The sequence below is a fragment of the Anguilla anguilla genome, chromosome 10 (assembly GCF_013347855.1).
Source record: "Anguilla anguilla isolate fAngAng1 chromosome 10, fAngAng1.pri, whole genome shotgun sequence".
Taxonomy (NCBI): Eukaryota; Metazoa; Chordata; class Actinopteri; order Anguilliformes; family Anguillidae; genus Anguilla; species Anguilla anguilla.
In genome coordinates, this window is record NC_049210.1 from 21,451,557 (window position 1) to 21,469,367 (window position 17,811).

Consider the following 17,811-nt stretch of genomic DNA (forward strand, 5'->3'; position numbering starts at 1 on the left):
GCTTTCCTCTTTCCTTGAGCCATGTCAGAGAATGTAAATGACAATAAATTGTTTAGTTGAATCATTAGCTGCAGTTAAGTCCCTCTGTTAACCGTATATTGTGCTAATGCTTTAATGGTTCCTCAGCTGGATGGCTTTTTTTCTCCAAGCAAGATCATTTGCTTGTGTTATTGGCCATTATTGTAATGAATACCAGATTTGGACATTTTATATTTATTAAAATAGTGTGGTGTGGTGTGTGTGTGTGCCCCTGCCCCTGCCCTCCCCCCCCCCCCCCCCCAACCTAGACCAGGGGGCAGGGGCATGCACAGACATTTTGAGGGGCTGTTGCTCTAACCTGAAAGAAGGGCAACCCCCCACACAAATACACCCCGATTTTAGGTGTCACCCATCAGCATGTACCTGAACGGTGTAAAATATGGTCATTTAACTAACCACAAATCAATTTTAAATTTGTAAATTGTTTTCAATTTTAAAGATTAATGAAATTAAAAAAAAAAAAAACTGCACACTGTTAGTATAAGTCAACACATTATTGCAGATATAGTTTCTTATAAACTAGTTTAAGCAGCAATAAGATTTTGCGTCTTGAGCTTAACACTGCCATCTATCAATTTCATTGTAAAAGACGTGTACCTGTATTAAAGAGATTCGAATACCAAGAGGCGACACTCAAGTCCAGAGCTTCCCTTTCACCGGTTCCCCAAAGATCCTGACAGGTTTTTTAATTTATTCACAAAAGTGTAGAAATTGAAGTTTGACTGGACCTGTCAAAGTGCTAGCTAGTTATCGACATGGCAGTGGCAGAAATACCGTTACTTACACGCTACAACGTTAGTAACGATTCCTTGTCTGTCTTTTCACAAACGATAGGCTTTAGTAATAAATTAGTATAGGTTTTTGTAGAAAAAAATCAGAATAAGACAGTGATTGCCTTTCACCGGCTCCCTATAAGACTAGAGATAATTATTCAGTTAAACTAGATCTGCCAAAACTCCCTTGATTTTATATGGTATACGTTAGCTGTTCTTGTAAATTACATGCTAACATTAGCTAACAATTAACGAACGTGTGTCTGTCCATTCACAAACGGTTAGCTATAGGACTAAATTATAATATTATTGCAGAAAAAATCCAACTGACGTTAACGTTAAGACAAGCCGATTAAGACATGATGTAAACATTGCCATGGTCTTAAAGAGACCCTGCTCATGTTCTCCCTGATGAAATAAAAGTCAATACAAATACTGTCATTCCTCTCAAGAACTTTGGCTAACGTACGACAGCAAAAATATGACATTTTATCAATATGATGAATGATAACAAAATTATATTTATTTGTATTTAGACTCACGTTGCCAACTTTAATAGTCACTGAAAATGTATTACATAGACTCGTACAGTGATGATAGCCTAAATATATTCGTTTTTACTCTCAAAATGACAACCAGCTAAGTAAATATTCTGAGCAGTTACACGTTTCTGCTGAGATCAAACCCTGCTCTTGCCATTATCTGTATATAGACTTTGGTGAATAAATTGCAAATTGGCGATGCATTTTTATTTTCAGCAAGACTTAACGTTAACTTTACAGCAGCGGCAAAAAAGTCCCCGATTTTATTCTATGGGGCCGTGGAATATGGCGCTTAATAAATCTGGTCACCTTACCATTTAGGTGATTTTCTAAATTTGTTTCTCCTGTCCAGTCTGTGGTTCAATAATTGCAATGTCATAAAAGTGAGATCGTAATAGTGGGAATTACTGATGACTTATTATTTAATAAACTCAAGTGTCAACATGAAAAGGTGAGCGTATGACACTGACCGCTAGAATCCAACAGCGCAGTACAGGTTGTGGTCATAGCACAGCAACATAAACAATCAACTTTCACCCCAAAATGGCGGCGGCCCGGCTCAGCAGCTGGGCGTAGATGTTACATTGCACAACCAATGGAGTGTCGCCTCTTGGTATTCGAATCTCTTTGCCTGTATGGTGATCACACCGTTTCAACATGGCACAATGGTCCTTCATTTAATTACTTGTTATAGACAGCAGAAGCTATGTAAAGCATTCAAACTTTGAGGAAACATTTTTGAAACCAAAAAAGTGAAAACCACAATATTTAAACTTCAAACATAAACTCTTTGAAGTGAGTTGATATTGTATACATCATGTAAAGTAAAAATTTAAAACTAGATTTTGCAAATCTGAGTCATTGGAAATTTAATATACTTCACTGTATCATCCAAAACCAAGTATTTGATTGTACTCATATCTCATATCTCCATGAATGAATACCACGGAATGCCTGGATTACAATAATAAACATTTCTGTGTATGAAATTTCCAGAGACAGTAATATAAAGACAGTGCCAGGCAAAATGCTATCATTCTTTTCAATCCAATTCCATTTTATTTCTATAGTGCTTTAACAAAGTGTTTGTCTCAATGACAATTTACAGACGTACATACAATTTAGAGAAAAAGAACGTAAGGCATCTGTTGAAGTTTGAGGGTATCAACACATTAGCCCCAACAATAGCAAGGCTATAACAACAAGGCCTATTCATATGACTTGTGTATGACAAATTATGAGTTTTTGTGTGTACTTTCCTACTATCTCCAAGTATTCCAGCCTGCAAACCCTATTTGTGGCCATACAAAAACCTCCCCCTAACCCACACAACTAGGTGACTTCTATTAGCTACATCTGCTTGTTGGTTGAAAATGCATCACAACCTGAATGAAGCATGTTCAAGAACATAGCTAGCAGCGCAAGCTAACGTGGACGTTAACAAAGCTAACGTTAGCTTATTTCATATAGCTGCCTATATGTTAGCCAGCTAGCTAGTAATAATTTAATATAATATAGCATAATATAAGGCAATATTGCGCAACGTGATGCAAACCTGACAAGCTGCGCATTGTTCGGAAGCATATGTAGAGATTTTTATTCACAGGGAATCCCTTTGGTTATACCATTCGTCTTTAATCATTTCCACAACTTCAAAAGACTCACCCGGAGTTCTCACACATTGTCAACAATATCAAGCTATCTTTTTTTTTTTTTTACGGCTCCGGGCCACCCCATCTCTGTGTTCCACGGAGGCATGCCACATGAAAAGTAATAAAAGTTTGGATGATATGGCGATTTAATTTGATCTAACTTTAGCAATTATGGGCTACTCGTATTTATGCAGCCACAACAGCAAAAATAAAACATTATTATTATTATTTTTCCTCCAGAGGGGCAGCTCAGCCAAAGAGAGCAAATGGGCTATTGCTCGGGCAACTTCAGCCCGGCCTTGTGCATGCCCTTGCCAGGGGGAGTACTATGAACCATGATAACGTATGCTTTAACCCTGGGTTTTTTAGATTGCGAAGCTGACTCACTTTTTAATCAGGGTATATATTGCCATGGTAACTTGTGCTACTTAACCTGGTCCGGGCAGGTTATGTTTAGGCTAACGGACTGGACCATATAAAAGTACCACATTTTGACCAATCAACTCCTTGTTATAAGACATCTCCATTCCTGAAGGTCTCTTCGCAGGGCAGAGGTTAGAGTCCACATAAATCTGCTGGCTTTCTCCGAGGATATGGTATATGAAAGACATAGATGTCAACAGAAGGAATACAGTTCATATTCAAGCTTCTTGAGCCCTATTTGTCCATATCCACTTATCCTTAATTAAGGGACAATGATAGGCCAGAGTCCCATAATCCTTGAGTTTATGGATGAACTTTGGTGCTTCAGGCAAGATTTTAATGTCCTATATAAACTTTAAAGTTTTGGAGCTTTATGATCCAGTTTTCATATGGAAAATAGACTGTAGGAAAATTACTGAGTGTATATTTATTCATTATGATTGGTAAGGTAAATAAAGTATTAACCAACAAATTCACACAATTAGCAATATTCTTTCTTACACTCCTCTGGCTTCGTTGGTAGCAGCATTGTTTCTTTTTGCCATTATGATTTTTTTTTTTTTTTTTAATGTTCTTTGTATTACTCTTTTTCATCAGGAGAGGAATACACTGCCACTTTAAATGGGAACACAGTTTAACAAAGCTTATGTTCACTTAGCAATTTGATAACCATTGTCTTGATACCGATTAAGCCTGATGGCAGTTGTTAGGTTTTGTCAAGCCAGCTAATGCAGAGAAGCCCTGGCTCTGTCAAGTTTCCTTTGTAGTATAGGTTACCCCCCATGAGTAAGAAGTTTAGAAAATGGATGGATGTTTATGAATCTTGTATATTGTGGTACTTGGAACAGACCTGAAAGGGTCGCTGAGATCTCCAGCACTGTATTTAACACGTCTGTGGTGACGTGAGCATGGTGAGGCAACTCCATGTTTATTGAAGGGAGGTATTTACGCTTACTTCCTTATGTTCTCTGCTTCAGACCTGATGAAGATGCCGTAACATCAATGTCGAGGCATCCATAACAGAGAGCATTTGCTTTTATTTTATTGGCTTTTCATATGCATGAATGCATATCTTTTACCTATAACAGATGAATTCCATTAGCCATCTCTCATTATACTATGAGATTAATTTGGAAGATGCCATTTTTAAAAATGCAGATACAGGGAGAAATTAAAAAATATTACCTCTCATATTTGCAATTGGTAATATCTTATGCCCCTGCCTATATTTAATAATTTGTAGAGCATTTGTGCAATCACTCTCAATTTGCTGGGATAACATATCACAGAGTAAGTTCACTTTGGAGACGCCATGCCCTCTGAACACTTGGCAAGCCTGGAAAATAATTAAGAGTGATTGTTTTCTTTCCTTGTTCGGTTCTTTTCTTTTTTTAAATTATATGGATTTGAACAAGAGCCCATTCACTGGAGACTCATTTCTGTAATGAGAAAGCCGAGGCTTTGGTCATGAGCTCTCCTATTCCAGGCACAGACGCTCGACCGGGAGGAGGCAAAAATCACATCCTGAATGCACAGAGTGCAATTAACTACTTTATACGCTCAGAGAAATGTCACTGGCAATCTACCTATAATTAGACCTCAGAGCCATGAATTCAGATGCAGTTGTGGGCGGAACAAGATGCCCACAGGAGATCCACAAGCATTTTTTGTATTCCAGAAATTTCTTTGGCCAGACTAACTGAACTTTTTTGATGCTCTCAGAAGGCAGTGCTTGGCCATGAGCATTACCAAGCAGCTGTGTTTTTAAAGCGCAGCCGGGGGGGGCGGGTCTCCTGAGAAATGGTAAAACTCAGGGAATATGAATGGCTGGCCAGCTTTTTTAAAACCTGCCCTGAGAGGGCCTTGGGCTGAGTCCGAATAGTCAAAAAAATTACATCCTATGTCTTTTCCTAACCACTTTTCCTTGACCTCGATGGAAAACGTCATGAGGTTAAGGAAAGATGTGAAGGAGCATTCAAAGGGACTTAGGAAAAGACAACCGCGACTGCACTTACACTAGGCTACGTAACTAGGCGACGGTGGATGTTATTGACGTGGGTCTGCCGTGGTAAAACTGCAATGTTCCGAAGATGGACTACTAAAAGCGCATCTTAGATACTTCGCCTCGTGCGTTCTTACCGAGTTGTTTCATGCAGAGAAAAATATTACTTCATTACCAAGGTTTGAATTGAAATAAAAAAGGAATAGGCTATAGGCTACCAGTCGCAAAAGTGAAACGAAATGGTTGTCACATTGAGAATGGTTGCTTACGCTCACCATCTTGTCCACTCATATTTATCAACACGAATCCCAATTAGTATGATTGTATGAAAATAATTAATTAAATTTAATGCAAGATAGGCATAACATGTTAGGCCTACAAATCTACTACTGTACATATCATCATTCATAAGTTTCAAGCATGTTGAATGAAAAACATAATTTGGTGAAAAACATCTCATATCCCTTTTTCTTGAAAGACAGACTTCTGTGTTATGGTTAATACGCTGATTATGATCTGATTATAAGCCTATGCATATAATAGCTTAAGAACCACCACACAACTCAGTCATGTTGATCGTTTGTTTTTGTGAACGGCCGAATGGCGCTTCGCTTTAAATGTTGCTGCCGTAAGGAATTGTGGGACGGCATTATCTCCTTTCCTTTCGTAAAGGACGGTTCAGTGTGCCCTATGCTAAAGGAGATAAGATAGGAAGCATTGAAGCACCTTTCTTTAGCATTTAGAGAATTCGAACTGCTCTTATCATGGCTGCCACTTAGAAACATCCGGGTCATTTCACTCAGTTAGGAACCTTCCTAAGCAAAAAAGACTATTCGGACGCAGCCATGGTGTTCTGTCATTTGCTTTGGCACCATCCAATCGAAACACCTTAGAGGGGGTTCATTTTCAAATATTCAATGACCATTCAATATCCCCCCCACCCCAAAATAAATGATTATTTCAGCTAAAATTACAACATAATACAAAGCCACATTCCATTTTAAATTTGCATGGAAAAAACTTAAGGAATCAGTAGAGGGTTGTAAAAACCCAGTTCTCCATTATCGGTGCAGGCATGACGTCTCTTGCCAGAGTCATCTCAGTACAGAGAATCGATCCCTAGTGGGTCGGCACATTCAGTGCATGTGGGGCTTTCGGTCCCTTTTTCAAAGCCTACTCCTTATTTCTCAATACTGCAGTAACCTAGGGCAACGCTTGGGGAGACTTGCATCGAGCTCTGATGTGCTCGCTCATCGAGATTCCCAACATTCTCTTAGGCTACAATGGTGCACTTTTCATTGACCGACCAAACGCACTCCCAGTGACGGTAATGGTGGGAGCACAACCTTGGGATTCCTAGGTAGTTAGTTATATGTGGCTTATGTGGGAATGATCATAATTACCATTATTATTTTATTCACAAGAACAGACTGTTAAGCCTGTCCAGACTTGTCTCTTTGCCTGCCACCTAGAGAGTAGCCTAGCTCTGTGTCAAGCCTGGTCTTGGATACTGCAAAGGACCTTTGTTCTACTACACATTCTTTGCACCTAAGTGTACACTTAGCCTGAAACATGGTTGAATTGTGCAGTACATTTTTGTGAACAGACAGATTAAGTGTCACTGGCGTCTGTCGCTTTGTTTTCCCGCTCTACCCTGCCTCTCCTTCACTGTAATCTCTCTTTGCCACTGTACAGTGAGTTCTGCACGCAGGTTATTAAACGAGCCTCGCGGCGAAGGAACTCGGCGCTGAATCACACGAGCGGCTCCATCTGCCAGCCTCGTTAATCTCAGGCATATGGGCCCAGGCGCGCGTTGGCCCCTGCATATGGCACCGCTGCAGAGCTGGCGGGTAATCTGGGAGAGGGTGCTTGAAAATGACTCGATACGGGACACGGATCTTGGGGGGGGGGGGGGGAGGACCGTAAATCTGATTAATCTCCTTCGGTTCTCCAAACATATCTAATTTTCGCAGCTCGCTTGTGGGGTTTATCGACTTTCCGATGCCACCTGGTTCGGGTGCTGCAGGAGTGCCTGGTCTTCTGAAGATGGATGCTTTTTGATTGACAGGGCCTCCCTTTGGGCTTTGAACTGACACCACAGATGTACTTTCTTTTGCTGGATGTAGACTTACAGAGACGAGACAACCATGCAGGTCTGGTTGTTAAAAGCACACATACAGGGTGAGAGGCAATGTGTGAATGTATGTACATTTATAAGCTGTTGAAATACGAGGGCATGTATATGTGCATGTCTGCTGAGAATGGTTATGAGTTATTGAGGTTAGGCATACTGTACAAGCAGATGGATTGGGAGTTATACCACAGAAGGCCGCGGAACTAGAGCTACAGAAAATTAAAGCAATGAAGCCTTCTTCTTCCAGCTATGCCCCTTCGCGAATTTGTACGTTTTCCGAAAATGAAGAGGACTTGTTTGTCGAAGCTCTCCAAACGATGCAGAGATAAGCCACAATTAGCCCGGGCCGTCCCCTCCTCCTTCCCTTCTCCTCTCTCCTCCTCCCTGCACACCGCGCACACGGAGGCCTAACGCGCCTCATTATCTGTTGAGCTTTACCTTGAGACGAGCAGACTCGGAAGCAGAGCACAAAGCAATTTGCATACATTTGTTCCCGTTTCCCTTGAAGTGGCGGTAATTAAAAACACTGTGATCATTCGGAGAAGGCAGAGGGAGACAGAATCACCTGCTACCAAGAACTCCTCTCTGATCGAAGGGGCGGTGCCGGGGATGAGGATGGGGTGGGTGGTGGGGGGGATATCAACACGTCCCAATGCTGAGCAATCCGACAATGCTTTCTATTTATCCCCCCGAACAAAATATATTCCCCAAATCCTCTTAGGTTGCCTGATGACCTGTTGAATGGGATTTAGACAATTGCTTTTTGATGGAAAAGGTGTCAAAATCAAAATTGTTTTGGCACCAGCTGCACAGTAAGACTCAGAGTCATGCAGGTAAAGTTAATTGTATGTAGATACCCACTGCTTCAACCTGCCAAGTGATATTTTCATTATTCCGCTTCATCCCCTTGCCTCGTAGCAGTTGTTTTGTAGGCCTGGCTTGCTAAACACATTTCAATACCTCTATGTGAACCAGAAATCTGTCTGCAAGAAAGTAAAATGCACAGTGGCTTAAAGAGGCTCTTATTTCAGACAATGAACACAAATCATCAGTGAAACACCCTATCCTACAGATAAGCAATTTCACAAATGCTTGACCCGAGACTACCCAACAGTGCTTTTCTCACAATGCAATTATATTAGCCCATATCTCTAAATTCATTATTTCCCTGACAATGGGGTTTATTTAAGCCATTTGTTTAAAAGAAATCTAAGCAATATTACTAATTCTAATTATGGAAATGGTCAGTGTCCATGCTAGGCAACCATCTATTCCTGAAGAGGGTATTTAAAGCTGACACAACCCCCCCCCCCCCCAGGTTTGACAGATGCTTGGTTTTAGATTGGGATGTCCAGATTTCAAATTCTTTGAATAGGTCCAGACAATAGAATGTCCGGTCTGTGTAATTACACCCCGCCCCAATCCCACATAAGCTCCAACAGCACCTCACCATGTTTGCGATTAAGCTTCCAGCTCTGCATGTCCAGTTTCAACAAATATTAAATCAGGTAACCTTATACCCCCAAATTCCATGTTAACAAAAACAGTTGGTTTAGGTTTTATAGGGTGTAGCCTATGTGATCTGGTTTTTTGTACATTTGGTGGTAAAAACTGCCACCCATTGTACCTGGGGGTCTTAATGGACACTCCGGCCTCTCAGAGATGATGCATGTCAGCTCAGCTGGGTGTCGCAGCACTCCCGTCTTTTCTGTCAGGGTGGCCTTCGCGACGGCAGTTAGGGCTTTGCTGTGTCGCTCTGGTTTCCGTGGTGTCAGTGCCCTCTGGACTCTTTCCACAGAGAGTTCGCTCGCTGGAAGGTGAGGAACACGGCCATGGAGAGGCGGGGCCTAATCCGGAATCCAGTTCCGCTGATGCCCGAGTTCCAGCGCAGCGTACGCATGCTGGGGCGACGCCCCTCCACCCAGCAGTTCATCGACACTATCATCAAGAAGTATGGCACCCACATCCTCATCTCAGGCACTCTGGGAGGTAAGAGACAGGCCCTTTCCGGTCTTTTCCATTACTGCACATAGGGCATCAACCAAGCAAGAAATAATAATAATAATAATAATAATAATAATAATATAATAATAATAATAATAATAATAGCTGTTCTCATTCATCAGTGGCTGTAATTTATGTACTATTAGTAGTAGTATTATTGACTGTGTGTGTGTGTAGGTGCCTCCTATTGAATTTTAATGCACAATTCAATTGAATGGATGTCCAGACTAATGCAGACATCAGGGATAATTGTTCAAGGGATCCATCACACATGACAACATAGGCACAATCCAGTTTGCTGTGCCGCATTATTACTTTTGCAAACCATAGAACTGGTATCCAGACTGTTGGTGTCAGCTTTATCACAAGTGTGAAATCCTCTTCTTAAAGAAAGGATGCACAGCTACAACTAACACAACTAGTTACTCTGGCTTAGTTTTCTAAACCAGTGGTTTTAAAACTCTGTCCCGGGGTACAACTATGAATGCTGGCTTTTATTCCAACCACAATTACAATCCCGGAATTTTAAATAGCTGTTAATTTTTCTTAATTGTGCTTTTAATGTTTTGAGAGATTATTCACCTTCTTAAGCTACATTATGTCAGAACAAGCTATGCATGTCATGAAGAACTCCAATATTCACAGTGTGCTATATTGCGAATGATTACATAGAGGTGAGAAAAAAAATAAACTGATCAAATTAAAGAGCGCGGTGGATCAACAGGCTCCTAACTGGTGAAAGTGTGACACATGGCCATGAAAACAAACAATATGGTAGATAATGAAGTACTCAAAGACTAGGCAAATGATAATGAACCAAACCTGCATCATGTTAAGTTTAAGGAAAAACATCAATTCAATAACCTAATTGGCTGTAACAAAAAACCAGCATATACAGGGGTCCCCAGGGCCGAGTTTGAGAACTGCTGTTCTAAACAGCTGTTTACACCTGCGCTGGTTCCCTCCTGTATCAGACCACTGTAAAAAATTCAGCATATATGTGCAGTCTGCAGCGGACAATTAAAAAAGAAAGTCGAATCCAGATATGAGTCTGACTTCATTAAATAATTAAGAGCAGAACCTGGCACAAAATGTTAAAATGGATTGGGCCTCATTGTGCACCCGTCTTGAAGGCTCATTTTGAGATAATGAAGCTGAAGTAATGAATGAACACCATCTGCACGATCTGACAAGTTTTACCTGGAGTGCAGGGCCCTAAGGCTCCCACATGCAGAAGACAGCCAAACTGGAGAAAGACACCCACATATAGTGGAAAAAGGAAAAATAAAAGTCATATAATTCAACATTATTATTGTCTTTATTAATATGTTTTTTACAAACCATTGCCTTTCTTGTCATCTTACATATTTATTAGATTGTTGATGTTGACATTTATAATACAATTTTGTATTAAAGGGAAGACAAATATACTGGCATGTGATTGAAGCAGGTGTGGACATTTTACAAATAACCAACACAGCGACTAGCAATTTTGCAATGAAAACATACTATCTTTGTAGAGTTTTAATATACTGCCATTTGATAGAATGCCAGCGAGAGATTCTGCTCACACAACATGTGACAAGTTTCTTGTCAACACGTTTTGGGGGAAGAAAGTGAGAAACAAAAGGCATTCATAACATTCCAATAAACATGAGCACAGAATAAACTTTTTTTCCAACAATTTGATGCCCAGTGATGATTTTCAGCAGATCCCCCTGTGCGACATGTTTGCTTTTAACAGGCAGGTAGGTAATTATAAAAATGGATCTTTGCCCACTCGTTATTGGTACAAAATGCACTCAAATCAGACACTTGCCTTTTGAGTTTTTGTTGAATTTCAGAAGCCTTCTGGTTGGACTACTGCATCACCAGCTGACAAAATAAGCATTTACAGCACCAAAAAACAAAAGCAAAGTTCAGACAGCAGTCACCTGGACACTGCTGTGAAGCGGGCCCTGATGTGTATGCTTATTTTATTTTTGTGAATAATCTTTTCTCCTAGTACCTTCTGGGCATTTGTGTGGACGCTGAGTGTTGTCCTAGATGTCTCTGAATACAGTCCCTCGCCACCGTGTGGTACTGCAAGCCGTTTTTTTTTTTCTGCCAGTAAATCCCAGAACCAGAATTTCCTGAGCCCTGAGGCCATTGTGCAGGATTATATTTAAAGCAATAAAAATGAGCAAAGAAAACACAGAGTTGAGTTTTCTTCACCATATTATTCTCCTGAAATCAGTCCCAGTGGGACAGATACTGAGGTCTCTAAAGAACCCTCCCATGGGTTTCCTGAATTTACACATTCAGTCTGCTCAGCCTTTCTGTGTCGTTACAGGTTATTCACCCTTTACATGCTTCTATAAAGGGTGAATGGTGTACATTTTACTTTTACTTAAAATAAATAAATAAAATCTGACTCCCAATGTGGGGCTGAACTTGTTCAATTTCCAACCAAATTTGGAATGTCTGCGTTTGTACATGAGCCCCACTGCCAATTCGGGAGTGTAGACATCCACAGTTCTCCGAAATGCGTGGTGTCACCAGCCTGCTTCTTGTCACACTGCAGACTACAGCTTAGCTTAGCTTTGATATGCAGTCCACAGGGGCCCGATCGACAAGCAAGGGTTAGTAGATAGTGATGAAACGTGGAACTTGTATGTCAGAATTAGTATGGACCAGATTCAATCCAAGACCGGTGGGCATGCACCACAGTCTGGTCCCTTAGCCGAATGAGCCACCCAGCAGCCAACTGCTGTAGTTAAATTCTCATACCAAACTGATACAGTCAAGTCCTCTCTCTGTATGAGATTTTTAACATTTCCCCTCTCCACATACTACTACATCTAATCAAACATATACTGTACCTTAACCTACGTACTGTTCTCTCTAAATATAGCCCCAATGCCACTACCAAAACTGCTCTGTCTACATAAGCACAATCCTATACTTTTATAATGTAATGCTCCATAAAAATAAACACTGTGAGCACATGGCTTTACAAACATTGTGTCAAAATTAACACAAAGTAAACATAAATCTATGCCTTTCTCAATATACTACTCTGTTTAAGCAAAAAGCTAAGACTTACACCTACCAATGTACCCCGCACTCAAATGACCTTCTAACAATGTTGTATACATAAGTAATATATTTTAGATCTCACTCTCTGAAGACATGTCTGCCTCTCAGCTTAAATTCATTCAGGAATGTAAGCTGCTTTAGCATTTAGAAAAGTATTTTCATTAGATGGCAGTTGTAACACAGTTTATCATGCCCTGAAAGTTCTTCCCTGTCGGCTGGCATGTAGCTACTGAGCCGTGTTCTGACAGAATAAGATTGATATAACTGTAGTCAGGTCAGTTTGATTTACTGAAAACAAATGCACGGACCACAGTTTTCTTTTTAAAGTTTGCCAAAGAAAGTGTCCCGAAACACATTAGCTTTGGTAATCTGTCCTTCATTATCCATCATCCAAGTGAAATATTTGAACATAAAATGAGTATAGGTGGCATATGTCAATCAATTCATAGATGATGATGAGAAAATTGCAATAGGAAACACAGAGACATTTGTGATGGCTAATGAGCACCAGAGGGAAGTGTTTCACACTTTTTCACCTCCATTTGACACTAATGGGTGATAAAATTGAAGAAAGTCCACACGTTGACTCATTTGTCTATTGATAAGGACACTTTACATTTTCTGTAACCTCTTGCATTTGGGATACACATTGAAACAATTTAGCTGTAATTTCACTGAAAACATATATGCTAATATAATTGAAGTCACATTTACCTTTTGTTTACATTTCAGCTATATTCTTGTACAAAGATGTACCATTACTCAATACATGTTGTGTAGTTTGGTTATTCTGCATATTTTTTTTTCAAAATTATGTAACTTGCACTATAGCACAATATTTTTGGTTTAATAAATGCTACAAAGAACAACCATTTAGCTACTTTAGTGCAGCCCAATCCTCCAATCTATTCATGTTCTCAGCAACATGTTCTTTACTGGACACTGACAACTGGTATGCCAGTTCAGAATGTATGGCTCCTATCATGATTTGTCATATTAAATCAACTGATATCATCTGGACTCCTCCCTGCAATTTGGGCAGGCTTACCCTCAAACATGGCAAGGTGTTACATCAGCTGGTGAGTGATGCTTTGTGTTTGGATATCGGCAGCCTATTTTTAAGTAGATACATTTTTCAACAAAGAACCATTTCTTATGTAGATCTTTGAGTCTATGATTCTCCTTAACCTATTGAATACAGTGTCATAAGCAAATACACAGTTTAAAATCACTTGCATACACCCACATTCACTTTTCAAACAGATTGTATGGTTTTCTTTGGCATTTCACTATCAAACTCCTGTTTTAAACACTTCCATATTATTAGACAAAACCAGGATCTCCCCAGTATAAACTTTGACTAACACTTAAATTAAATGTTTTACTCTTCATAAAAACTTGCTTTTCTGTGATCACTTAATCTAAGTGTTCACATTTCAGGGTTTCATTGTTGCAAAATGTGGTTCACATGTGTCTTTTTTTCACAGGAGAGGAGGCCCTGACTATGTACATGGATAAGAGCAAGCTGGACCGCAAAATTGCCAATGCCACCCAGAGCGTGGAGGCCTTACACCAGCTGGCGTCCTCTTACTTTATCGACAGGGATGGGACCATGCGGAAACTGCATGAGATTCAGATCTCCACCAATGCCATCAAGGTCTGTACCCACCTCATGCACCCCGATATGTATCCTCGATCCTAATCGACACCTAAATCTGTTATGCCCCTCCCATCCTAATCTGTTCTCCTATATCTCAATCTATATCCTCCTCTACCCCAATCTATACCCCTATACCTCAATCAACAACCTAACACCTACACCTCTTATACTGTAAATGGACTGCATGAGATTCATATCTCCATTAATACTAAAGTCTGCAATCACCACCTACACCAAAATCACACCACAGACTGGCACGTATTCCTTTAAATGTTCAGCTAGAAATAAGACTTAATTAAATAAAAAAAGTTATTTAAAAGGATTTATTAGTCACAGCACATTAGAAAAATACACAAAAAGAAACTGGAAAGAAAGAAAGTGGATGAAAAGGCCATATCTGACAAAATGTCTGCCCTTTTCCTTTGGGTCTTCAAGAATGTTCCTGAATTTGGTGAACATGGGCAGACAGACAAACATGGGAAAGTAGGTTTCATCCAGGTTGCATGCATTATTCAGAGGTTAAGCATCACATCCTTTTTAACCATATTCACTACAAATATTGAAGGTGCATTGTGGCTGACCCCATTGGATTATAAGCCAAAGAGTCAGAATCTTGTGCTTCATGAACATTGATCTCAAAGTGGGACATTTTTTTCAAATGGAATATTTTAACTTGACAGAAGGCTTATACTTATATTAAACAACTATGTAATTTTTATTCAGCCCTCTTTTCTGAGTCTATACACCATTTCAAAGTATTTTCAATGAAGACCAGCAGTGTTCCATGTTCCTAGAAAACGTGCAGTGAGTTCAGTGCTTTGTTTACAAGATAGCTAGCTATCTGATGGCAGATACCTTGCGGAGAATTTTCAGAGGCAGTGTTACCAAGAACAATGTTTTAATCGTGCTTTGTTATTCAGTAGAGTGCTCCAGCGACATGGAATGAACTTACAGTTGGAAAATAAAATGAACCATGGTTCTTTTGAAACCAGAGTTTATTTGCTCTAAAGCTCTATTGATTGGTCACCATTGATACTGACATTACTGGTAGCAAAGTTCCCTTTAAACTGAACATTGGTCTCAACCAGTTTCTATTCATTTTCCTTGATTAACAAGTGTGCCAACTATATGAATAATCCATTGGCAGGTAACCACTGAGTTTATTTCTTCACACCAGGTTGCAGAGATTAAATAATTAATTTAATTGAGAAAAATCGAGTTTTAATCATTAGGTATCATTAATGAAAAAATGCACACAAATTGGTTAACGACCTCATTAGCTTTCAGCATAACCTGCAATAAAGGCTATATCTAACAAAACTTTCACTTCATGATCGCTCAAATCTGCACACATTCGCCATGAATATTCTCAAAGTGCGAGTGCACAAAATGATTAGTGCATGTATCCACACTTTTGAATAGTGTTGTTGCACAATTTTGCAATGCAAATAATTGTATTACTGACCTACTGTAATTATCGAATTGGGGAGAACTGTCTACATCTGATGGTATTGAGTATTATGTGAATATAATGTCCTTATATTCATTTAATGATGTCAGCGTTGAAGCTTTTGCACTTTTATGCACTTATTTTTAAATTGTAAAAGTAAATATAAGTTCTGATGAAGTGTAGATAACAACACTGGCGTATGCAACTGCACCATATGCCACCGGTTAAACTGAACACCACAACAAGCCAACCAAAAAAGTACAGGTATGGGCTGCATGGACTGCTGCAGTGAAACTTGGCCAACCAGTGGCGGATTCCAGGATCTGTAGCACTCACTTAATTACTGGTAGGTTTGAAATTACCCAATTATTTAATATAACTAGCTAGCTATATAAATAAACAGGATATGACTGTTTTAGCAGTGTGTATGTTCTTTAACATGAACATAAGTTAGCTAACTAGGTAGCTCACATTGATGTTTAGTTATCAACCTGTAAACAGCAAATGTTAGTTACTCATAATTGTATTAGTAAAGCACATTAGAAAGTACCGTCTTAATTAAGCCTCATTGGGATGGCAGGTATGCCATCCAGCCAAGTTACACCTTGGTGGGGCATGCCCCATACCTATACAGCACTGAAAGTTTGGCACTTTGAAGGGTTCCCCACAGAAATAACCAGAACAGCCACAGACTCTCAGCCCTTAAAAACATTATTTTTGGTACATTCTGACCCCATTTCAACAGACAGAATTCATTAACAACTTCACGTCCACACAATAAAGCTCCAAACTAAGGGGATTTTGTGTTTTCTCCTTCTTCTTACTCTTTTTCCTATCCCACAAAGAATATGTCTCCCCATTGGTCATTTTACGTACGCCAGCCAATCCTTCACCAACACCAGCCAATCAAAATGTCACATGCACACGGAAAATGAATGTATCTTTTTATCCAAGAAAATTGCCAGACTCTACAGCTAGTCAGTTTGTGGCTTAGTGGTAGTGTCATGGTCTATGGATTGTTCAGTCACAGGTTCAATCCCTGCCTGAAGTAAATTTATTATACATGCTTATTTGCTCACTAATAATTGTCTTTTATTTCTCAACTATTTCTTTTGCACCACACCTACCCGCCATTCACCGAACGTATACACTGCATTATGATGTACCATCTACACGTTCACTTAACCTCCTACATTATCGCCAGGCCTTATGGATACAACCGGAGCTCAGCTGTGCCTACTGACCTATCTTCTTCTTTAAAACCAAAAAAGTGACTTGAAACAATTTAGAAAACATTGGGTAGCATTGCTTTGGAATACAGCTTCTTTCATTTGGCTGAGGCAAGATAGCCTATATTGTTTGTAGTACAGTAACTTGACGTCATTTTGATATCAATACTTTTAATGGCAGGCCTATATTTAGCCAGTTTGAATGAATGAGTTATAGACAGTGCTTTGTATGTGTGAGTAACTTGGCATTTTTGTACGTTGAAAATATGTATTTTATGAGATATCATAAGTACTTACCAACCTCATAGTACTTATAAGATACCATGTTGGACTACTACTTTAAGAATGTAGCTAACTAAGCTACTAGTTACTCTACTAGTTCTAGTTCTACTCTACTAGTTATGAAAGCAACTTGACTACACTAAAAGCAACACCACATATTTACTTAAAAGCTCTAGCTACAATGAAGTTACCTCATAATGCGGTTGGATATATGGTGGTCATGGCGGCAAAGATTTCCACAGCCTGCCACAAAAAAAAAAAAAAAAAAACTGTTAGCAAGCTACTGGCTTGCCTCATTTATGACTTTAAGGTCTTACTGTACATTTTATAAATTGACAAATTAAAAAATAAATAAATGGATGGATACTGGATAAATTGAAACTTACCCCCCCAAAAAAAGCTTGTCATATTTAATCTCAGGTTAGTGGCAATTTAAACATGGTCTCTTGCTGAACTTTATTAAGAATGGAGTGAGTTGCACGTGAGCATATGCAATTTTATTGTTTTGGCCTTTAAAATGGTCTATAGACATTTTTAATCTAG

The 17,811-nt window shown here is 39.4% G+C and overlaps 1 protein-coding gene across 1 annotated transcript in view; it reads left to right on the forward strand.

Moving 5' to 3' along the window:
* The window catches only part of LOC118206854 (BMP/retinoic acid-inducible neural-specific protein 1), a 136,910-nt gene that overhangs the window by 64,908 nt on the left and 54,191 nt on the right, over positions 1–17,811 (forward strand). The window contains exons 3-4 of the mRNA XM_035379986.1: positions 9,364–9,554; positions 14,135–14,304. Of these exons, the coding sequence (XP_035235877.1) occupies positions 9,364–9,554; positions 14,135–14,304 (361 nt within the window). The remainder of the gene's footprint in view (positions 1–9,363; positions 9,555–14,134; positions 14,305–17,811) is intronic.